Genomic DNA, 24,367 nt, shown 5'->3' with positions numbered 1-24,367 from the left:
CGGCTTGTTCCCATGGCAACGGTCGCGTCACGGCCGCTCGTTCCGCCCACTGGTGGCTTAGGCCATCAAGGCCCACGAGGTTCGCGGACACCGAGTGTTTCCGGGCAAGGAGCTCGGAGCAGCGTGGACGCCCTTCCCTGCCATGGGGTCAGACTACAGGTAAAAAGAAGGCAGCGAGGCTGAGGAGTAGGGATAAGGAGGGAGAAATGAGTACTCAAGTGGGGATGCAGTTTGACACCATTACTGGTTTCTTCTCCTCATTCTCGCGTGGTTTCTCAGTGCTGAGGTCCAGATTCTAGGTGTTTCCACCGGGATGCAGGACACGTCCTCCTTAACCATTTGCAGCCCTTAGCCCCTTTTCCTGCCGACCCCACTCCATCCTTTGCCCTTCCCCCCCCCCCGCTTCCTAGTTCCTGTGACGCGAGGCGCTGCGTGCGTGGGGACTTCGGTCCGCGAGGACTCCACTCCTGCCACTCGCCAAAATGGCAGCCTGGAGCGAAGGACCTGGGAGTACTGCCTGGCAGAGGCTGCCTGAGCTGTCAGGCACTAGGGAACCTCAAAGGGTCCCCAAAGCAGTGCGCCCCAGGTAGATGGAGGCTTCAGGAGCTATTTCCCCGGGGGCGCTAGGATCCATGACCTGGAGTCAGGGGGATGGGCTGGGGCTTGCTGAACCTTGGGCAGTACTATTAAAACTTCATCCAGTGGTGATGGTGGTGGCCTCACTTGCATAACTTAGGACAAATTAAAGGCATCTCTGTTAGCTCCTTTATTAGAAGGAAAAGATGCTACTGACCCAGATTTACCTGGATAATGATCAAACCAAAACCACTGCCATGGAGTCAATTCTAACTCATAATGACCCCTTGGGTTTCCAAGGCTGATAAATCTTTATGGAAGCATATTGCTTTATCATCCTCCCCTTCCAGGGAGCACCTGCTGAATTCAAACTATGGATCTTATTTATGCTTAGCAGCCAAAATGCCTTACCCACTATGCCACCAGAAGTCTTTTAACACAAGTAAAAAAATACGAACATAGGGCATTCAAAGGCCCTATTTTCTCCTTTTAACCATTGAAATTAACTCCTTCAATGGAGATAAATGAAGATTAAAGCCCATGACTAGGGTGGACAATGCTATGGTAAGTTTGTTCTGTTTCTTAAAGTAATAGCACTCTTGAAAAAGAAACAGAGGAAACACTTGAATGGAGCTTTGTTTCTTGACCTTATAACCAGGGCAAAGCCAAGTTTTGCTTCAAATATGAGCTCCCACAGGGAAACTATTCCTATAGAATGACCCAGGTGCATAAAGGCCTTGAATGATGGGGGTTTGGTGGAAGTTTCTGATTGTCACTACTCTATTGGCTTCCAAGAGCTGTGGATACACTCTCCCACCAGGTTTGTGGTTCTTGTGCTTGAGGCCTCCTGCTGTTCCATGGGTCAGTCAGTGTCCCCTGCCCTCAGGGCAGGTTCCACAGGCAACACTGCCTCCTATGTACTCTGGCCTGTCCCACCTTCATGCTGCCTGGGTAGAGGGTTTAAGAAGGGACCAGGTAGCATTATCAATGCTGACAGCTCGACTGTGTGTACAGGAAGTAGAATGGCAGGCAGTACCACTTGAATGGTAGCTGCAGTTCCAGACTTCAATGAATATTTTAATTACCAAGGCTATATTTAGCAACACAATGTGGGAGAGAGAAAGAAGGAGGAAGGGGTAGGTGGTGAGGGGCCTCAAAGGAGCTGACCCACTTTCTGCACTGGCTGCAGAGCCTGCAGTCCTGGCCAGGGGTTCAGAAGCCCCCAGCAGGTGGCAAAAAAGTGCTTAAGCAGCTACAGCTCTGTGGCAGCTGGAGACCCCATCAAAGAGACACATGTCATCAGTACTGTCCTTTAATCTTCCTCCTCTCTGCAGCTGAGGAAGAGGGGACCAGCCAAGGATTTCAGGTGGGGTCAATGTGACTGCAGGGTCACTGCACCAGCCTTGGCTGTGGCGTTTAGCATGGTGGCGGAAAGCCTAGCAGCAGGGAACGCAGCAGGGATGTCTCTGGGGACTCTCTGCATGGGCGGGATATTGGGGCCCTCCAACGTGTCCAGGATCCCTGAAAGAAGGGTGAAGGAAAGTGAGCTTTCCCACAGGCTGTCTTAACCCAGCCCCCACCCCTGGCAGCTGTCCACACCCACCCTCACCCCCACCCCAACCCTTCTGTCACTTACCCTCTACCACCTTGTGGTAGGCGAAATGCAGATAGAGTAGGAAGAGCATGTGCAGGGCAGCCAGGGTGCCACAAAGGAGCAACCGCTGCGTGGGGCCCACGGTCCGTGACACCAACACTGCCACCTAGGCCCACGGGATTAGAGCTCAGAGGCCTGGCCCCAGGAGCAGACACCCCACCCAGGGCACAACCACCTTGGACTTTTCCCACCCATTCAGAACCCTTCATGGGGTTCCACTTCAGCACTGGGTTGTCTTCCCCCAAGTCCCTGGGAAGACAGCCCACTCTTGAAAACCCCTTGCCCAGCTTACCATGCGCAGGGTAGACAGCCCACCCACCAGCAGCCAGAAGAGGTAGAAGAGGGCATGGAGGTGGATGTTATAGGTGATGAACAGGACAATGCAGTGCCCAAAGAGGCCATAGCCCTAGGAAGGAGGATGGTGGAGAGGAAAAGCATTCAGGCTGGGTTGACCTCTGGCTCTTCATGGAGACTCTTGGTAATAAAGGGTACATTGGCCAGCTCCTCCTATTCCAGGCCCTAGGGTCCTGTGGAGTCAGGACACATGCACCCCAAGGCCTGGTTACTACTCAATCTTTAGGATCACCCGTGCCCACCACTACGCCTGGCTCCTTACCAGAAGTGCCAGCATCTGGAGCATGGTGATCTGGGCGTTGCACAGGTAGGCAAGGAAGTAAATGAAGGATGAGACGCCCAGCCAGTAGCCAAAGCAGGTGCCAATGGCTGTGCCCATCAGGGTGCCCTCTCGCTGTGGGGTGAAGGCTCTGCTTAGCCCTGAGAGGCCTATCATCTCAGGCTCACTCAGGGTCTTCCTCAAGGACTGCTCCTGCCTCACGTCATCATCCTCTCCTTAGGCAGGTTTCAACCTAGTTCAGCCACCCCCCAAAGTCCTCTGCTCTGCTTACGATAATGGTGTCAGATGTCTTCATCCCATGGAGGAGGATGGCTACCAGTGTGAAGACCAGCATGAGAGGTCCATAGAGTTCACCTGCAATTTTCTGTCAACATAACAACTCTTTCAGGCTGGAAGGTACCATGGCCTTCCTATTTAAGCCTTCCTAGGCTTGCCTGCTGGCCCCACCCTCTGCCCTGGGCTTCCCCCCAGCTCTCCAGACATGCCACTCCCTATTCACCTGGGGGAAGTTGACCATCTTGATAGGGATCATGGACTCCAGGAGCCTGGGAGAGGAGAGAGATGAGAGCAGAGGCAGCACTAGGCTGTGAGGTTTTGGGGGGGTCAAGGCTGAGTCTTACTCATCTCTCTAATCCCAGAACACAGGGCCTTGCTCAAAAGATGTCCTGGATAATTGGAGAAGACAGTAATAAAGACAGACAGGGGAGGGGGGACACACTTCCCCTAAATGTACTTCCAGAGAGGGCATTCCTCTGGCACTGTGCTGACTGAAGCAGCAACAATATAGAGAATTCAGGGAACCCAGTTGGGCCTTGGGGGAGGGCCTGACAACTGACCTATCTGGCTTGCTCCTCTTTAAAGCAGGCAAAGCTCAGCAGAGAATACCCAGCATTCAGGGCTGTGACAGTGAAGCCCTGGGAAAGGCCTAGAAGCCCTGAGGGAAACAGTGTGCCTCTTGTCTCTTTCTGCTTACCATTCCTCTAACCACCACTAGGCATTTTCTTGAAAAATCTATTTAAAGTATGAAAATTCCAGGCAGAAGGAATGAAAGTAGAAGTCACTCCCCTGCTCTCTTTTTAAGTGACTAGCTTCTAATACATTGGATTTTAGTTTAATTTGGCTCCTCTGGGATACCTGCCCTGTACCATTTCCCAGCCCACCCTGGGTCTAGTGTCCCTCCTGTGTCTCAATCATAGTATACGTGAGCTGTCTTGTAAATGCACACCAGGACAATGCTCCCATCTATCTTTGCCACTGAATCAGACACAGCAAGCATAGTGCTATGCTTAATAAATAAATATGATCAATAAATGTCTGCTGAATGGTCGGGGGTATACGATAAGCATTAAATTGAAGGACAGGGAACCAAAGTTCTTGAATAGTCATTCAACAACTATACATTGATGTTCTGGTTTACAGACTGTTCTGGTGTGGGAAATAAAGAGATAAACAAGAAAGAGCCTACTCTCAAGGAACTGTCGGTCTCTGGAGAGTCGAAGAAAATACAGCAGTGCTGACATGCTATCTATTAGGAGGAAATGCAGAGTTCTATAGGTGCACCAGAAGACAAATGGGGGATGGAAGTGAAGAATGGGGAACAAAGGAAGTCAGGTTTTGAGGGAAGATGAGTCTGCTAGATGGAGGAAAGGAAGAAGGAAATGTGTTAGCACCATGTTGTAAAGGTATGGTGTGTCTGGGCTACAAGGTGCAATGACGGGGTAGTGAGATCTTGAGAGCAGAGGTACTGATGGCTTCGTATCTGGTTGTTGGCTGGATGAAAGATTAGGTGTTAGGAGGGCAGTTTCTGTCAGGAGAAGGATCCTTACCTGCTTCGCACCTGGGCAGGTTCCACGTCAAAGTAGGGTCTCAGGATGTCAATGTTGGCATATAAGCTGAAGGCCCTGGAGGCTTGTCTCTTCCCCGCCTGCCACATCTGAAGCAAGGAAGATGAGAGTAGGAGGATGGGTATTCTGAGACTCTTGGCTCTGGCACCTGTTGCCTATTTTTCTGTTTGATCTCTACATGGTTCTAATTGTGTAACTTGGGATGGGCTTCACCAATACCAACTCTAGAACCTGGGGCCTGCCTAGATGTACTTTTCAACTTGCCAGGGATCCAGTCTTACTTACCTGATCAGCCACTTGCCGGCTTAGCTGTCCCTTAAAGCCCTTCATGCCCAGGAACTCTCCATCCTCTTCTTCAGCAGCAGCTGCATCAGCATCGACTTCTTCCTCACGCAAGCGCTGATGCAGCTCACCCATATCCTCAAAGCTGGAGCCTGAAGTATCATCCATGTTCTCCATGTCAATCACAGCTGAACCCCCACTCTGTGAAAACACAGGCTCCTGAAGTGCTGGACCTTTCTATTCCATCAGCTAAGTCCTCCTCTGCTCATGCAGCGTTTGGGTTTTGTTCTTCCACTGCTGGGCATATGGCTTGGGATCACCACAAAGCCTACCACTCGATCCCTCTCATTTTGCTCTCAGAACTCGCGGGTCCCTTTGGCTCTCTTTTAGCCTGCGGAACCTATCGGTTTTCCACTCACATCTTTCTCATATCTTCCCTATCAAACTCTCAAAGTGTCCATTTCCTTTGTATTTTACAAGACCAAGACACATCTGTGCATACAGTGTTTACAGCCACTGCTAGAGAGTCTCCTTTTCCCGTCATGCCTGACTGTGGCCTATCTGCCAACATGTTCCCAAAGCAAGAGCACACTCTTTCTAATGCCTCGGGCAGGCCCAGAGACCTGAAGCCCTCCGGCTGGAGTATCTATCATTCTGGACCTTTCAGGTCAGCACTAATCTCACCGTCTGCAATGTGCTTACTAAGATGTGCTGCAACTGAACCAAATGGAACCGAGATTAAGAGCGGACTTCTAGGCTCCGAGGGAGAGCTCCCAAGACAGTTCAGGATTGCCACTAGCACTGAGGCTGCTGGCACCCAGAGCTCTGGGGTCATTACCTGGATGTTTTCTTCGAACCCTCCCCATTCCGGGCCAGTCCCGTTTTGGGCGCCGCCGGCGGGCGCCGCCGTAGCTGCCATGTCCCTCGAGGGCTCCCGTCGCTGAAGCCCGCGCTATCCCGCGCGCGGAGAAGTGGGCGAGACGTGGGCCTGAGGGAGGGAGATGTCCAGGGGCGAGAAAGCGAGATGGGATCAACCGGAACGCAAAAAGAAGACACCCGGATGTTTGGCTCAAACTGGCTTACGGAAGCTGGGGACGTGGACAGGCGCGGGAAACTCTCGCGATACTTAATGTTCCAGGCGCGGGTGCGTTGCCAAGGAGATGGTGGGCCCTACAAAATCGCACACACCAGTTTTACGTTTTATTCACGTGGTACAGTTGAATATGGCGGCGGCCCGGGCGGTGGAAGAAATGCGGAGCCGCGTGGTTCTAGGAGAGTTCGGGGTTCGCAATGTAAGTCTTGTGGCCTTGAACTCCAGAGAGAAGAGAGCGGAACAACAATGAGATGGGGCCAGAGTGGGGAAGGGCTCGGCCTCGCTGCTGCTTTGTGGACACACTCATTTCTCTTGCTGTAGGTTCATACCACCGACTTCCCTGGTAACTATTCCGGTTATGATGATGCCTGGGACCAGGAACGCTTCGAGAAGGTGAAAAAAGACTGGAAATACTGGGAGGGAAGTGACTAGGGTAGGAGAAGATGGGTGCAGACGGAGGTGTCTGGAGAGTGTGAGATGGACCGTGTGATCTGAGCAGCCTGCGCTTCAGGAGTGCTCTTAGGGCTAGTTTCCTGAATCATAAAACATTTACTGAGCCATGCATGTTCCCATCCCAGCAATGTGCTAGGCGCTGCGTGTACTAGACCGAATTAGTTTCTACGCCGTTTTTACAGACGGTTCATTCTTGTTGGAGAAGAGCACGGGTAAGGAAATTATTCCAGTCTAACGTAGTAAGGAAGTTGTAAACGGTAAACACAGGATAAGCATGTGGGAGGAGGTATGGAGTTTCCAGAAGGAGTTGACATCTGAATTGAGCCTTGAACGAGGAATATAAGTTGTGAACAGGTAAGTCTGAAGACAAAGGAACGTGAGCTGAATGATACGGCATGAGGTGTGTTCCTGGAATGTCCAAGCAGTTCAGTATTGCTAGAATGTAAAGTGAACCAGCATGAGTAGTAGACAAGATTGGAGTGTTTTTTAGCCATTGCAGGTGATAGGTAATTTTTGAAGAGTTTTTAAGCAGACTTGGTAAGATTTTCAACCCTGATAGTTGGGAGAGAATGAATTTGAGGATGATATTATGAGGCAAGCAGTTTGCATAGGGGTGCTGAGATTGAAGGATGATTTCAGGCTATGATTGCAAGATACTGAGGAAAAAGGGGGTAAAGGGCAAAACTGATGATTTGATATGGGCTGTGTGGGGTTAAGTGTAAAATAATGTGATTTAGGGAACTTTGATGGATGGTGATGTCATTATATTGGAGGAATAGATCTGGGGAAGACGAATGATGATGCATTTAGTTTTCTGCCATGTAGAGAAGTCTAGCAGGCTAGAAGAGTATGAAATAAGATCAGAGGTGAGATATAATTTTGGTAGTTGTGAGTATATAGGTTAATCGCTAAAACCATGTGTGGCTGAAGTCACCCAAGAGACAGACAAGCCAAAACCAAACCCACTGCCACCGAGTCAGTTCCATCTCATAGCAACCATATAGGACAGAGTAGAATTGCCTCACAGGTTCCCAAACCTGTAAATCTTTACTGCCTCATCTTTCTTCCACAGAGTGGCTGGCTGGTTTGAACCACCAACCATCTGGTTAGCGGCCAGGTGCCTTAACCAGTGTGCCATCAAATCTCCTAGAGAGACAAGAACCTGGGAAATACTAACATTTAGGGGATGGGTCCCACCCACTGCTGTTGAGTTGGATCTGACTCATGGCAACCCCTCCTTGGGTTTCCAAGGCATTATCACTACAGAAGTAGACTACCCAGGCTTCCTTCCGAGAAGTGGCTTGTGGGCTTGAACCGCCAGCCTTCTGGTTAGCAGTCAAATGCCTCAGGCACTATGCCACCACACCTCAAGGGGATGGGTTGTTATGTGCCATCGAGTCAGACCCAACTCATAATGACCCCTCCTTGGGTTTGAGGCAGTATCACTACAGAAGTAGACTGCCCCATCTTCCTTCCGAGGAGTGGCTGGTGGGTTTGAACCACCAGCCTTCTGGTTAGCAGTCAAGTGCCTTTAGGCACTATGCTACCAGAGCTCCCCAGGGGGATGGGGTAGGATAGTGAATTTAGAAGAAATGCTAAGAGAACTAGAAAATGGTGCTCAGAAACCAAGGGAGTCATTTTAAAAAGGAAAGATTTTATTAAAAAAAAATTCCATCTGTAGGGGAGGATTCCAGTAAGATGAGAATTGAGTAGTGTCACTTAGACTAAGCCGTATGCAAGTGGGATGACCTCTGTGGCATAGTTTGGCAGGAAGCAGATTGCAGAGGGTTATGAATGAGTGGCAGATAAAAAACAGGGACTTTTAAGAAACTAAGAAAAGATTGGCGGGGAGAGGAACATCTGGGCCTAGGGGAGGTTTTTGGATGAGGGGATGTTAATACATTAGGGGAATTATCTGGAGGTGGGGAGGAGTGTGGAGAGACTCAGTTTTTCCTGTTCCTTTAGAATTTCCGTGTAGATGTGGTACACATGGATGAAAACTCACTGGAGTTTGACATGGTGGGAATCGATGCAGCCATTGCTAATGCTTTTCGACGCATTCTATTAGCTGAGGTATTGGTGGGCATTGTGGCAAGGGTAGGGTTGTGTGGGAAACCATGGTATCACCTTACTTGTTGAATGTAAGCATGGCCAGATGACCCCACCATGTTTTTCCTGCAAACTTGGTGGATATTCTCTCTAGTTATTCTTTATAACTCCCACCCTGGCAAGGGGTGGGAATGAAGAGCCTATTGGATCTTTGCAGATGGGTGATTCCGTTTTCTTGGGCAGGTGCCAACCATGGCTGTGGAAAAAGTTCTGGTGTACAACAACACGTCCATTGTCCAGGATGAGATTCTTGCTCATCGGCTGGGGCTCATTCCCATTCTTGCAGATCCTCGTCTTTTTGAGTATCGGAACCAAGGTGAACGTTTGGGAAAACGAGGGTACCTCTCTCTGCAATTAGAGTCTGGGATCAAACTGCCTCGGCTCAAAACCTCCATCTGTCCTTGGGGAACCTAACATAGTCTTTTGGTACCCCAGTGTTTTCCATCTGAAATGGAAGATAGTACCTGTTTCATAAGTTTGTCAAGAGGACTAAATGAGAAATGTATATAAAGCTCTCAGCAGTGCCTGGCACTCAGATGTTACTAGCTCTCTAAGATCACCTCTTCCTCCTTTTGGATTTATGCAGAAGATGAAGAAGGCACAGAAATAGATACACTCCAGTTCCGGCTGCAAGTCAGGTGTACTCGAAACCCCCATGCTTCTAAAGATTCCTCAGACCCCAATGAACTCTATGTAAACCACAAAGGTGAGCAGTTCTAAGGTGAGGAAGAGAGTCTGCCTGCTGGAAGGGCACAGTTTTAGGGGCTGAAGTTTCAGACATGTTTTCTTCCTTCAGTGTACACCAGGCACATGACATGGGTGCCTCTGGGGAACCAGGCTGATGTCTTCCCAGAGGGTACTATCCGACCAGTGCATGATGATATTCTCATTGCTCAGCTACGGCCTGGACAGGAGATTGATCTGGTCATGCACTGTGTCAAAGGCATTGGTGAGAACCTGATGGATTGCCCTGGGCAACGGGCTAGTTTGGTAGTGGGGCAGAAAACCAATGGGCATGCATGTATTTTTGCTGTTACTGGTTTATGGGAGTAAAAAAGGGGTTTCCATAGGCTTTGATTTCCCTCTCTTTTCCAGGCAAAGATCATGCCAAGTTTTCGCCTGTAGCAACAGCCAGTTACAGGCTCCTGCCGGACATCACCCTGCTTGAGCCTGTGGAAGGAGAGGCAGCTGAGGAGCTGAGGCAGTGCTTCTCACCTGGTGTTATAGAGGTGCAGGAAATTCAAGGTACCTTATTTGGGATGCTGTTCAGGACAGGACCTATAGTATATTTTCTTTGAAGACAGCAGAAGAGACAGAGAGCTTTGGGCTTCAATAGACAAAGTATAACATGACTTGTTTTCATTAGGTAAAAAGGTGGCCAGAGTTGCCAATCCCCGACTGGACACCTTCAGCAGAGAAGTCTTTCGGAATGAGAAGCTGAAGAAGGTTGTTCAGTTGGCACGAGTTCGGGATCATTACATCTGTGAGTATTTTGAGTGGATCAAATGAAGGGGGTGGGGGTTTCTTTGATGGGGCACCTTCATTTCAGAGTTCAGATGTGATAAGGAATTTAGCAATAACTTAGAGAGGCAAGCCCTACTTGGGCTAAAGTGTCTGTCTGGCCCCCAGTCTCTGTCGAGTCCACAGGGGTATTGCCACCAGACGTGCTGGTGAGTGAAGCCATCAAAGTCCTGATGGGAAAGTGCCGGCGGTTCCTGGATGAACTAGATACAGTTCAGATGGACTGAGGTTTGCACCAGACACTTAATGGAATAGCTGGGCTTGGATGCTCCTAGGCAAGCTGAAGACGTTGAGTTCTGACCTACACCTGCAATACTATTGTACAGAGCCCAGTGTAACTAAGGGTCCTGAGACAGTTTTAGTTTTATTTTCATAATCAATACATTTGGTTAAATGTGTCATGAAGTGACTTTTATACCTTTGTGAGGCATTTCACGTAAATAAATTCATGTCAAACAGACAAAAATCGTTTTGTCAGATCACTTTAGTCCAAAAATGCGAAGCCTCAGAACAGGTTTGTTGATTTAGCAATTAAGAACGTTGTGCTCAGGTGTCACTGTAGGTCAGGACCAAGCCAATTCTAAAGCCTCTTGAGAAATGCCAAACTGGTTTCTGGGGGCACAGCCATACCCTAGAAATATCCTCAAGAAGCCATAGTCAATCTACTCTTTAGCTATCTACTGGATTACTGGGGTAAATTCCTGATAGAAAAAAGGGTAGTCGCGTTGCAGGTAATAGCTACATGAGGGGAACAGCAAGCGATACCCTTGTGTAGTTAGTTATCTGGTCCAGTAGCCATCTGCTATACACACTGTGAGAATGGTATGAGTTGCCTGTTATAGGCAGGTCAGGAATAGAAATCTTTTTTTAGCTGACATACTGTTTCCGAGAACTTAACAAAACAAATCCATCAGTCACCATTCCTCCTGGCCAGTCCCTTTGGCAGGATGCTTATGAGGAGTAATGACCCTGAAGTATGTCATTGGTGTTAAGATTGGTTGGAAAAAGGCAGATGGGACCTTTTCTATATAAAATTGAGGTTTTTACTGACATGCAGATGTGCTTTAGAGTTAAATGTTTCTACAAAAATGTTCTATAAACAATAGAAAACTTCTAGCATGAAGTCACAGGATGTTAAAAATATTACAACACAATAAATACAACTATGCCCTCCACCGCCCCAACCACACAGAGTAGGAAGCTATCAAATTGGGAGGGTTAACACATCATGAGATCGCCTTCACAATCAACAGAGAAACCCACAGTACCAGGAAGAGGGAGTAGTGACACACTGCCTCTTCCCAGCCCTTATCCTGCCTATGGACCTGTATGAACTAAAAGCATACACAGCCTCAGTCCACTTGGCTCTCCTCTGAAGTCCTGCCAGTGGATTAGACTGACAACAGGCCTTTGTCTTGGTGCACAGCACATTAACATACTCTTATGTGTCAGAAAGAACTTCAGGGGTAGGGTCTTTTCCTATGCTTACAAGCCTCCCAATGACCTCTAAAATGGACTGGAGACTCACAGAACAGGTTGCGTTGCAAAGGCATTTTTCCTTCTTTAGGTTCTGTTCTTAGGGAAATGCCCCACAGGAAAAGTGACGAGGGACCTTAAAGACCATGAGATTTTTGAAGGCACCTGGACTCACCTAGGAGAGACCTGTGGCTTTGCTAGCTACTTGTCACAGGTGTAGCCTAGTAGGTTTGGATCATCCTTGGATGCCAATGGCGCCACACAACACTACATAGGGTACTGTGGCTCTTGTGCCTGAGTGGATGCTGGGGCTGGCTAGAGAAACCATATGAAGGAATCATTCGTGAAAGGGCAAGATGTGTGAGCTCCAAAGGGAAAGCTAGAAAGCACTAATGCCCTGGTCCAGCCCTGGTCCTTTGAAGGCTCTATACTTGGTACTGTGCCCAGAGCTTAGCAGTAGCCTGCACTATGGATCCCATCAGAGACCAGATACTTGCTGAAAATGAGACCTGGCCAAATTCAGTTCAGCACTTGGCATCTGACCCAGACATGCCCCACTGTGCAAGAGGGCTCAGTGGGGTATACAGTGGTCCAGGAGAAACTCTGGCACAAGTATTTGAGGACTGAACCATTGCTGTAAGCCTGGCTTGTTGCAGTGTTGGGTACAGCACCCCTAGGTACCACTCTGCACAAGGGGGAGGGCTCGGGAAGAAAGGTTGCTCTGCTCTTAGCTTTTCTCTCTTGGAAAAGCCAAAACTCCAAGCAGAATGGGAGACACCTAGGAGATCTAGACAGAATGACAGAAGCCCTAACTCCCTTTCTTGATACTTCAGTGTAGTTACTTCTGGCCCTGAACAGGAGGGCCCACTCTCTCCAACTTCAGACCTGGATCTCTCTCCAGGCTGACAATGGGGGAAGTGAGGTGGCAGTGGAGAAGGGCCTAGATAGTAGCTAAGAAGGGAAAGAAGAGATGATGAGAAAGGCCAAGGAAGGATGCCCAAAAGCTTGATTCAGGGTTCAAAGATAGTGGCCAGGACGCCCTCCTCATTTTCCAGCACATCTGTCTCCAACATTGGCTTTGTTTTTTTGAAAAGTGAGGGGAGATTCTTAATGTGAACTTCTTTTCGGAACTGTTCTCCCAAGGGCTTCTGTGGAAAACAAACGAGAAAAAACAAATGCTGGGCCCTAAGTAGTCAGCTGTTTTTAAAGATCACCCCACCACAATGGTCAACTACAGCTGGTTTCTGGTCCGTCCCATATACACAGAGCAATTGAGAACACTAACAAAGGCGCACTGGGGATCACCTACCCCGATGCAGCCAGCAATGAGGCGTTTGAATTGGTCCTTCCGGCGCTTGTCAGCCACTTTCTGTAGGGAGGGGTTCAAAAGCTTGCAGTCAAACTGGTCCAGAGAGTCCTTCTGTATTTCAGGGATCTGTTCCATCACAGCCCTTATCTCCAGGTACCTAGGGCGCTGACAATGGGGGATAAACTCACTCAATAATAGGTGTGGGCCCTGATACACCCACCCCTCAGGGGCAGCACTAGCAATCTGGCAGATGCCTAAATTGAGGATAAGGCCCAAATGATTGGGAGTAAGCCATGAGGGATAAAGCCACAGCCATCCTGCCTCCATACTTTCTCTTGCTCGTCTCTCCTTCACTCACCAGTGCCTCATATATCTGGAAGGCCAAGTGGACCAGGGAAGCCATGCACCCATCGTGCTGCCCGTGCGTCTGTAAGCCTTTCAGCACGCTGGTGAAAAGCCACGTAACGGCATCTGCGAGCAGTGTCCCTGATAGCACCTAGAAAGACAGCTGTGCTCAGAGCCAAAGGAGACTCTCTGAAGACCCAGAAATATAATGTACCCAATTCTTCTAATTCATTCAGTCAATTCTCATGACCAAAGCTTTCATAAGGGATGGGGAGAAGGGGTGAATAACCATACCTGTTTGAGGAGAGGCCAGCAGAGCTGTGTGGTTGTCCTCTGGCAGGACAGAGTATCCTTCCAGGCCAGGGAATTGAAGGCTGTAATTAATAGCGCTGTACAAACATCCTGAAGAGGAGAGGATGAAAGATTACAATGGGAAAATAAGCACAATATTCTCCATTCCCATACATCAGGAGCTAGTATTTTAATAGGTAAGCAGCGCAATGAGAAAAGCAGCTACTGAACAGAAGTGAGCCGGTGGTTTGGAACAGCAAAAGGAGACCAGAAAGTGAGCTGGTGTGGTTTGGAAAAGTTAAGGGAGACCAGAAAATGAATGGAACGGTTTGGAACAGCTAAGGGAGATGAACTTGTCTGTCAGTTTGCAACCAGTGTTTCAAATGCCAGCAGGGTTACCCACAGTGGACAGATTTCAGCTGAACTTCCAGAATAAGACAGACTTGGAAGAAGGAAGAGGCCATCCATTTCTCAAAGAATTGGCCAGTGAAAACCGTATGAGCAGTGAAATACTGTCTGATACATAACTGGACAACTTTATGAATAGCCCTAAAACACTGTCTGATGTAGTGCCAGAAGATGAGCCCCTCAGGTCAGAGTGCACTCAAGATACGACTGAGGAAGCGCTGCCTCGTCAGAGTAGAGCTGACTTTAATGATGTGGATAGAGCAAAGCTTCTGGGACCTCCATCTGCTGATACGGCACGATTCAAAATAAGAAAAAAACAGTTCAAACATCTATTAATAATCAGAACATGGAATGGATGAAGTATGAATCGAGGAAAAGTGGAAGTTGTCAAAAATGAAATGGAATATATAAGGATCGATATCCTAGGCATTAGTGAGCTGAAATGGACTCGTTTGGCCATTTCCAATCAGATAACCACATGATCTACTATGCGGGGAATGACAAACTGAAGAGGAATGGTGTGGCATTCACCATCACAAAGAGTATTTCAAAATCTATCCTAAAGCACAATGCTGTCAGTGATAGGATAACATCCATATGCCTATAAGGAAGAGCAGTTAATACTACTATTACTCAAATTTATGAACCAACCACCAAAACCAAAGAGAAGGAAGTTGAAGATTTTCACCAACTTCTGGGGTCTGAAATTGACCAAACATGCAATCAAGATGCATTGATTATAACTGGTGATTGGAATGCAAATGTTGGAAACAAAGAAGAATCACCAGTAGTTAGAAAATATGGCCTTCGTGATAGAAATAACGCCGATGACATGATAGAATTTTGCAAAACCAAGGACTTACTCATTGCAAATACCTTTTTGCAACAACACATATGGCGGCCATACGCATGGACTTTGTGAGATGGACTACACAGGAATCAGATTGACTACATAGGTGGTAAGAGGCGATGGAGAAGCTCAGTATCTTTAGCCAAAACAAGGCCAGGAGCTGACTGTGGAACAGAACACCAATTACTCATATGCAAGTTCAAGCTGAAACTGACAATTAAAAGGAGTCCATGAGAGCCAAATTATGACCTTAATTACATCCCTGCTGAATATGGAGACCATGTGACCATGTGAAGAATAGATATGATGCATTTGAACACCAGTGACCAAAAACCAGAGGAATTGTGGGATGACATCAAGAACGTCATGCATGAAGAAAGCAAAAAGTCATTAAAAAAGACAAGAAAAGACCAAAATGGATGTCAGAAGAGACTCTGAAACTTGCTGTTGAATGGAGAGTAGCTAAAGCAAATGAAGAAATGATAAAGAGCATCTCGAGAAGACAAAGTCAATTATTATAATGAAATGTGCAAAGACCCAATGTTAGAAAATCAAAAAGGAAGAACATGCTTGTCATTTCTCAAGCTGAAAGAACTGAAGAAAAAAGTTCAAGCTTCGAGTTGCAATAGTGAAAGAATCTATGGGCAAAATATTGAATGATGAAGGAAACATCAAAAGAAGATGAAGTAATACACAGAGTCACTGTACCAGAAAGAATCGGTCAATGTTCATCCATTTCAGGAGGTGGCATATGATCAAGAACCAATAGTATAGAAGGAAGAAGTCAAAGTTGTACTGAAGGAACTGACGAAAAACATGGAATTGTTTTTAAAATTTTACAATAAAAACGTCTAGGAACTGACAGGATACCCATTGAGATGTTTGAACAAATGGATGCTGCGATGGAGGCACTCACTTGGCTATGCCAAGAGATGTGGAAGACAGCTACCTGGCCAACTGACTGGAAGAGATCCATAATTGTACCCATTCCAAAGAAAGATGATCTGCAGAATGTAGAAATTTTTGAACAATATGATCAGTATCACATGCAAATAAAATCGTGTTGTTGTTGTTATGTGCTGTCAAGTCGGACCCGACTCATAGCGACCCCTCCTTGGGTTTCTGAGGCAGTATCACTATGGAAGTAGATTGCCCAACTTTCCTTCCAAGGAGCGGCTGGTGGGTTTGAACCGCCAGCCTTCTGGTTAGCAGTCAAGTGTCTTAGGCACTATGCCAGCAGCAGAACTCCTAAATAAAATCGTACTGAAGATAATTCAAAAATGGTTGCAGCAGTATACTGATAGAGAACTTCCAGAAATGCAAAGTGGATTCAGAAGAGAACATGGAATGAAGGGTATCACTGCTGATGTCAGATGGATCTTGGCTGAAAGCAAAGAATACCAGAAAGGTGTTTACTTGTGTTTTATTGACTATACAAAAGCATTTTATTGTGTGGATCATAATAAATTATGAATAACATTGAGAAGAATGGGAACTCCAGAACACTTACTTGAAGCACTTACTGATGAATACTGAAGACTAGTCTGCAGTATGGATCACACCTCAATATAAAGTAATCCAAACAAAAATCCTCATAACTGGACCAATAAGCAACATCACGATAAATGAAGTATAAGACTGAAGTTGTCAAAGACTTCATATTACTTGGTTATATGATCAACATCAATAGAAGCAGTGGTCAAGAAATCAGATGATGCATTGCATTGGGCAAATCTGCTGCAAAAGACTTCTTTCAAGTGCTAAAGAACAAAGATGTCTCCTTGAAGACTAGGGTGCGCCTACCTTACCCCCCGCAATAAAAAACCAAACTCATTGCCGTCAAGTTGGTTCCGACTCACAGCGACTCCTCCTTGGGTTTCATTATGAAAGTAGATTGCCCAACCTTCCATCTGAGTGGCTGGTGGGTCTGAACTGCCAGCCTTCTGGTTAGTGGTCAGATGCCTTAGGCACTACACCACCACAGCTCCCAAGCCGTGATATATTCAATCGCCTCATATGCGTGTGAGAGCTGGACAATGAATTAGGAAGACTGAGGAAGAGTTGATGCTTTTGCATTGTGGTTTTGGCAAAGAATACTGAAAGTACCATGAGCTGCTAAAATAACTAATATATCTGTCCTGGACGAAGTGCAGCCGGAATGCTCCTTGGAAGTGAGAATGGGCAGACTTTGGTCATATTGTCAGAAAGGGCCATTCCCTGGAGACTGATACCATGCTTTGTAAACTGGAGAGTCAAGGAAAAAGGGGAAGGCCCTCAATGAGATTGATTGACACAGTGGCTGCAACGATGATGGGCTCAGGTATAGCAAGGATCATGAGGCTGGCACAGGACTGGGCAGTGTTTTGTTCTGCTGTACACAGGGTCGCTATGAGTTGGAGACGACTCGACAGCACCTAACAACAACAACAACAACATTTCTATATATCAGACAGTCAAGAAGAAGAAAAAAATCATGAGGAGTATTCAGGATGGGTGCATAGGAAGGAGACATTTCCATGGCCTTGCATTTTTTCCTTGGAGTTTAAGCAGCAGCTACCAAAAAGGAATGCTACCAAAAAACTCTACTGAAGGAGTCACAGAGTAAGAAAAGAAGATGCTGGCTCCTTAGCTGAGCAAGAAGAAAAGGTAGCACCTGCCCCCTCTACCTACCTCATGCTTCATCAGACATTTGCCCAGGTCTGTAAGCTCTGCCATGGCCGAGGGAGTCACCTCTGTGGCCATCATCTCTTCATCTGTAAGCAGAGAGCAAAATGGTAAGCTTTATCCTCTGAGAACAGAGCCTACTGTATTCTTGCAGAAGCCTAAAGAACAAAGAACAATTGAGTATTCCGGGCTGATTGGTGCCTGAGTATTACTGGGATCTCCCATGAAGGAGTCTAGAAGTTATTGTCCTGGGAAGATCTTGCAGAAAGGAATGTAGTCATGCAGTTTGGAAGGAGCAGTGAGAAAAGAGATCTACGGGAAGAACTTTAAAAAGCTGCAGCTGCTGAGGATCTTATTCCCTGAACAAATACTTGAATAGTGGGCTATAACACAACTAGGACAAAGTCCTCCTTTTCCCTGATGGGAGTTTACATGCTAGTCAGGGAGACAGATAATGAATACATAAACAAAAATAATATAATGACAAGTAGTAACAAGTGCTATGAAGAAGCCATGAATACAACAGTGAGAAAATCACTCAGCAGAGGAAACACTAAGTGCAAAGGCTCTGGGGTGGGAGTATGCTAGAGGAATATACCGAATACTGAATGGGCCAGAACAGATGATAGCTACACACATGGTATCTCATCCTCACCAGACTACTAATGAGAGTTTCTACAGAAACTGACTTGGTTGTAGAAAGAACAGTATTTAAGGACCTAAAAGCAGACCTACAACGGCCAGGCAGCAGGCTCTCTTACCATCTGCATCTGTAAGGGGAGCAGTATTGTGGTCTGCACCTTTCTTGGAAACACAGCAAACCGCTAAAGCAAGAAAGCAGGGTTATTGTGTGAAGGAAGCATTACATACTACCACCAGACAGCAGCTACTCCAGGCCTAGTGATCCCAAACTATCTCTGGGAACGTAAGGAGGGAAGATGGCGGGTACTAACAGTCGGGTCCTACTTGACAGCACATAACAACAACAAAAAAATCTGGGCACAAAATCAGCTTCAGTAATAGAGAGGCTTTTGATGGTCTTGATCAGATTATATTCTGGTCCCTCTTCAATTATCTGAGGGGAAATAACAGAATACCCAGAGAGTAAGTGAGCAAGAGAGGATGCCTGATACATCCCTCAAGTACTTTGGATTTCAAACAAATAAAATGACCAAGGACCATTTCCTTCAATATTTCCAGAGAAACGGAAATTAACCACCTCCATATGTAAGAATTTAAACTATTCCCTATTTTTACAAAGCCAGGAAGTTATTCCTAACATTACTCCAAATTCCTCCTGTTATTTTAAACCATTTCCTCTTACTTGGGCCTCAGTATAAACAAGTAAAATTCAATGAAAAAATTCATGTCCCTACACTGACTTAAGGATAGATGGATTCTAGCTATTTGATGGTTTTTATCAATCTGTCAATATTGCTGCAAACATGAATCTTTGCATGCTGTATGGGGTTGGCTGAGTGAGCAGCTCTTTTTCTAGGAAAATTCTCCATCACTCGTTTCCCACATGCCGCTTACTAATCAGGTCCATGACTTCTCGTGTTAACATCCGCACCAGCTGCTCCTCCAGCATCTCTTGAGATTCTGGATTTTCATCTGCACCCTCATCTTCTCCGCTGCAGAAAATCAGGGGGCCAAGTTCCATGGAATATGGAAAGGGACAGGCAAAGAAAGCAGTGACACTAACCAGACCCTCCACACCCACCTCCTTCTGGTCTGCTTTCCATCCAAATGTTAGGAATGGACAGCAGTAACTCACTGAGGGACATTATCACCTGGTGACTATGTCCAGTTGGGACAGAGGACACTGAATCAAAATCCTGAGTAAGGACGTCTCAGCATGTCCAAAGGCATCTGAACCTTTTATGAAGGCTCAATCTCAGGGTCTGCCTACTGTCAGAGCCTGTTAAGATTACCATGTGGGCTAAGAATGGCTCTAATCTACTGCTGTCCTGGGACAGCAGAATTCCCTCTATGGCTCTGCCTCTTCTCACCAGCTTATCAACCAAGAGATGCCAAGAGAATGGACGTTTCTTTCTTACCAAAGCAAGCTCCTCTGGTTGATGACTTGCCATTTCTGGGAAAGCCTCTGGGGGAAAACAAAGAAGTGCTAGAATTGGGACAGAGTTGGCACAGATATCTTAGGTCTGCTTCATGATCAGAATTAGCCAAGGATGATAGCAGGTATCAATGACAGAACCTAGACAGACCCCCAAGGTTAAAAAGTTGGATATGGCTTCTGTTCTCTTCCACTCAGGATGAGGGCAACATATCAAACATCTCTTTGCTTGGGGAGGATTAACATTTTAAAATTCTTGCGTCTCTCTGGATACCTCTGTTATCCATCTAGCTGGCCCTCCTGCCTAATTCCAGATGCAGGGTAAACAGACCCAGGGAAAGCACTCCCCTGGCCACCACCTCTCTCAGTTAACTAGAGGGTAGAAGCAGAATCTGAGTCTGAAGGTGCTTCATGGGCAAATGAACTAGTTTAATTCTCTGGAGGCTGTTCAATCAACTGTAGCAGAGTCAGTCTGCTGGAGTTGGGAGTTTTGTGCAGCCATCCTGGGAAGGGCTAGAGACAACACTTGTAGGAGCTCCTGACCACAAGGCTCCAGTGTAGCCACCTGCCTCAAGTGTACTCTTCGCTATCCTTTCCCAACCAATCTCTTACCATGTGGAGGTAGGTGAAAAGAGGCCCAAGGATGGGAGACACCAGGGCTTCATAGTGCTCTGGGGGACAGAAGAGCACCAGAGGCTTCACAAAGACCCATGCAGCAGCAGGTTAAGGAAGTTTCAGCACACACGCACAAAGCCCCCTCATTCTAAAAGCACCCCTCACCTGATACGCTGGAAACTCTCAGGTGGGAGGCTGTACCCTGGGGCAGAGTCAACCTCTACGTGGTTTGTAAGATGCCAAGAACATCCCTGTATTAATAAGTAAAAATCTTCAAGCTCTTCTAAAATCCCTTGTATTTTTAATTTAAACCTCTTTTCACCAGGCTGCATAGAGATGAACACTGAGTTGCCCTAAATTAGGAAGGAAAAAGAGTCACCCTCATAATAAATTTGCCCTCACCATTCTCCTTGTAACTTGAAGAGATTCATTCTCTCTGAAGCATGAAGGTGCTCTTTCAAAGAGGAAGCACCTGAGAAAATAAAGGGATAAAAGCTTTATCTTCAAAGAACACCTTAATCTTAAGGAAAAGCTTCTAATAGCACAAAGAGCTTTCAAGACCTCCTGAACTGCCTTCACGTTTCCTACTATTTATTTCTGCCTTCCTGTCTCTTAACGACATTAATACACACTTAGATAAACGACCCCCTTCTCCCCACATGGCTCTGCCTCCCTCTGGTTCCTCTAAACTATTTCTGCCTTGAATCTCCCAGCCTTTCAGCTTCTCTTTGACTTAAAAGGATATGAAGCATGGGTCTGAGTCGGTAATCAGGAATATTGTTCAAGTTGACAAAGGCTGAGCTAAGGAGCTGGGTAGCAAGGTCCTCCACGGTGTAGAAGTCTTGCTGCATGGAAGGGCCTGCCTTCCCTAGGATATGGAAACTGTAAAGGAAGATCATTGGGAATGACAAATCCAACATCTGTTATTACCAGTCCTGACTGCCCAGGAAATTTCTTAGGCATTTTTAGTGCCTAAGAAATTAAGATTTTTCAGCTAGAAAAACAATTGTACTTTACCCTTTGGTTAAGAGATCTGTAGCTTATTCAGTGTACTTCAAAGATAATAGACTTAATCTTTTATCATAAATAAAAAATAAAATCTGCCTCCCTGTTTCTTCTAAGAAATTCCTTGAAAGCAGATAAGGCATCTTTTAAAGACAGATGTTTGTACTCAAGAGCAACAGTAGTCTTCATCACTATGTGATGTGCATTAATGATGGAGAATCTCTCCTTAGCTTGGCTGATTAGAGCACTGGGTTACTGAGGACACCACCCTGGGTGTAATGTCCTTATACCATAATGCCTTGAATGAAACCTCCAGCTGGCTGCCTTCTAGTGTTCCATGAGAAGTAGGCTACAGGCAGTGGGGTTTGAGCAAACATAGCCCACCACTAAATCTTCCACTCAAGTCTCATCATTTCATGTACTGGCAACACAGACAAGGTGACGTTACATGAAGCATCAAATAACGGCTAGGATTGTGAGGCTCATATTTCAATTACAAAAAAAAAAAAATGCAGGAAACTATTGGACACAATTATTAGTTTCCTGTCAAATCCTCGCCTCACCTTACCTATGCCCCAGAGGTTCAGATAAAAAGTCCAACCCGTGGCCCCTCCTATACAATGCATGTCTAGAATACAGAAAGGCAGCACTGGTTCCTTACCAGTTTTCATAGAGGGTACAGAAGAAACGCTGCATTCTTTCCAAGACTGTTTTGTAGATAGCAGAGTCATTCAGTTCCAAGAGAGGCTGAGGTAATCCTACAGAGAAATATGGGTCAGGAACATGCTGCTTGGCCGCCAACAAACTACAGCAGGCAGATGTGGTTTTGGGGGAGTGCCAAAAATGCAAAGCAGCTGGTCAGGTCTCCTACCAGCTGGAGGCTCTAAGAGATTCCTTAAAGGTGATTTGTTTCTTTATAGGGAAAGGTAAAAACTATTTGAATACTCAGGACTTTAAATCTGACTGGGACACTCCCACTTTTGCTAGAGTTTCTCCAGATGGGACTTGTACCACATGCACAGCGACAGTTCAAAAGGATCTTTCCATAAAGTGATAGATGACTCTCACCCACCTTTTAAGTTGCAGAACCTCATTTTCTAACAAAATCTTATGCAAAAGCCCAAGATGTGTTAACAAAATGAAACCTCAGCACGTTATGAAAACAAGTGTCTTAAAAGATCTGTATTTATTATCAGAGGCAGTTTTATGTTTCAACCTTACTCATAATTGGAAACTGTGAGAGAGAACTACTTGCCCATCCTAGAATGTTCTGGTTGGCCATGTATTTCTACAGCAGGCATCTCTGGCTAATTTTGAGTAATAGAATTGGAAGAGGGAGAGAGTAGGACATTGAAGATACATATCTACTTTTTATATCAATGTCAAGATGCTTTTTGGAATTTCTATTTTCACTGGTTTTTGCAACATGGACCTTATGTGTAGTTGAGCCAGAGGAAAAGGCCCAAGACCATCTAAGCCCAGACAGACAGATATGAGCTTTGGAAAAACAAACTAATAATACCCTTTCTTTGGTTAACATCACAGCTGAGGAATGCTGAAATGTCTGACCACAGCTGGGCCCAGTCAGAGGTTATGGCTGTGAGCACAGAGACTGTGAAGGCTGTGATGGTGAGCCAACCTAAAGCTTAGAGATGGACACAATGTTTAGACAGCCTTAGAGGTCTCTAGCTCTAACTTCTAACCATACCCCACCCCGCCTTCCTCTCTGTGTTCCAGACACACAGGCTACCCACCCCATTCTAAACCCAGGATATAGCAAGTCCTTTCCTGCCTGCTTCAGGATCTTTTCCTACCATTCTGTCTGCCCAGAATGCCAGCATCTCCTTTTGTACCCCTCAACCTGGTTAGGTTCTACTCCTTCTTCAAGTCTCAACTGGGAGGTCATCTTCTGGCAACAACTGGGAAACATGACTTAGAATCTATTCCTTTAAATTTTTTTATTATAACTGGATGGTTCCCAGCTACCATTACTTAATGTTTTGATCAAAGATTCTACAGAAGAATCCTGATCAAAAGGGGTAAAATGCAGAAAAGATTTTAAAATCTTATGGAATCAAAACTTTCTGGAACCACTGAGGTTACAATGAATGCCTGAAACTACTGCCTCAAGATTATCTTTCAACCTTAAACTAAAAATCCCCTGTAGGCAGTTATATTCTGTCACATGGGTCCATATGGGTTGGAATTGACCCAATGACACCCAACAACAACTTCAAGAATAGCCAACTTGGGCATATACAAACTTAACAGGTAATTGAAGTATGAAGTTAACTTTTTAACAATGAAAAGAAAACTACCAAAATCCTGTTCTGTTTTGTTTTTTAAAATATCCTAAAGTCTGCTTCAAGCATTATGCTCGTCTAAGAACTAGCTATATGGTATGAAACTGACAAAGCTACTCGACAGATAGGAAACTTAGGGAGAGGACAATGCAGAAAAGGAGGGTGAGAACAGTTGTACAACTTGAAGAATATAATCAATGTCACTGAATTGTGTAAGTAGAAACTGTTGAACTGGCTTATGCTCTGTTGTGTAAAATCTCAACAATAAAAAATAAGAAAAGAGATCCTGGATAGAGTGAGAGAATAATATGGAACAAAATCATAAAAAAAATTACAAGTTTACTGGTCTGATAGAGCCTGGTGAGCCTCCCAAGACGATGGCCCCTAACTACCCCTTCAGGTCTAGAACTGAACTCACTCCTGTGACTTCTAGCCAAACAACAGAGAGGCATACAGGGTGAACATTTACATCAAGTAGATACCATCCTTAGAAAGATCAATCATGGGAGAAGAGAAAGGCAGTATTTGCATAGGGAGATAGCTCAGGGGGCAGGAATGCCCAGGAAAAAAGGATACAGGGAAAGAGAAACCAGAGGAAGCAGGAAGAGAGCTGTTACACTGTGGGGAATTGCAGTCAATGTCATGAAACAAAATATGTATGAACTGCTGTATGGAAAATCAATTTGCTCTATAAACTGTCACCCAAATCACAATAAAAATAAAAAAGAACAATACTGATAAAATAATTTTTTGACTATATATTTGACCAGGGAGCTCTGGTAGCATAGTGGCTAAGGCACTTGACTGCTAACCAGAAGGCTGGCGGTTCAAACCCACCAGCCACTCCTTGGAAGGAAG

General features: G+C 45.9%; 3 protein-coding genes across 3 annotated transcripts in view; 1 reads left to right on the top strand and 2 right to left on the bottom strand.

Moving 5' to 3' along the window:
• Positions 1-1,948: 1,948 nt before the first annotated feature.
• On the bottom strand, positions 1,949-5,909 carry YIPF3 (Yip1 domain family member 3). The gene is made up of 9 exons (XM_007936204.2): positions 5,829-5,909; positions 4,994-5,191; positions 4,691-4,797; positions 3,364-3,409; positions 3,136-3,228; positions 2,847-2,978; positions 2,523-2,636; positions 2,213-2,336; positions 1,949-2,097 (listed from the first exon to the last, which is right to left on the bottom strand). Exons 1-9 carry the CDS (start codon positions 5,907-5,909, stop codon positions 1,949-1,951), a joined length of 1,044 nt encoding a protein of 347 aa, XP_007934395.1.
• Positions 5,910-6,213: 304 nt separating this feature from the next.
• On the top strand, positions 6,214-10,393 carry POLR1C (RNA polymerase I and III subunit C). Its single transcript, XM_007936203.2, has 9 exons — positions 6,214-6,282; positions 6,405-6,476; positions 8,502-8,609; positions 8,829-8,961; positions 9,232-9,351; positions 9,442-9,594; positions 9,741-9,890; positions 10,012-10,128; positions 10,275-10,393. The coding sequence occupies exons 1-9, from the start codon at positions 6,214-6,216 to the stop codon at positions 10,391-10,393; spliced, it is 1,041 nt and encodes a 346-aa protein (XP_007934394.1).
• Positions 10,394-12,652: 2,259 nt separating this feature from the next.
• Positions 12,653-24,367, bottom strand: part of XPO5 (exportin 5) — a 59,800-nt gene continuing 48,085 nt past the window's right edge. The window contains exons 22-32 of the mRNA XM_007936307.2: positions 21,868-21,964; positions 20,947-21,083; positions 20,199-20,296; positions 19,570-19,616; positions 19,046-19,143; positions 18,271-18,333; positions 17,516-17,598; positions 13,591-13,698; positions 13,310-13,447; positions 12,952-13,116; positions 12,653-12,790 (exon numbers count right to left, since the gene is read on the bottom strand). Of these exons, the coding sequence (XP_007934498.1) occupies positions 12,653-12,790; positions 12,952-13,116; positions 13,310-13,447; positions 13,591-13,698; positions 17,516-17,598; positions 18,271-18,333; positions 19,046-19,143; positions 19,570-19,616; positions 20,199-20,296; positions 20,947-21,083; positions 21,868-21,964 (1,172 nt within the window). The remainder of the gene's footprint in view (positions 12,791-12,951; positions 13,117-13,309; positions 13,448-13,590; positions 13,699-17,515; positions 17,599-18,270; positions 18,334-19,045; positions 19,144-19,569; positions 19,617-20,198; positions 20,297-20,946; positions 21,084-21,867; positions 21,965-24,367) is intronic.

This window comes from Orycteropus afer, unplaced genomic scaffold (genome assembly GCF_000298275.1).
Source record: "Orycteropus afer afer isolate SDZICR_OR568_19922 unplaced genomic scaffold, OryAfe1.0 scaffold00034, whole genome shotgun sequence".
Lineage (NCBI taxonomy): Eukaryota > Metazoa > Chordata > Mammalia > Tubulidentata > Orycteropodidae > Orycteropus > Orycteropus afer.
Note: the sequence above shows the minus strand (reverse complement) of the source record. Positions and strands in the feature narration are given on the sequence as shown.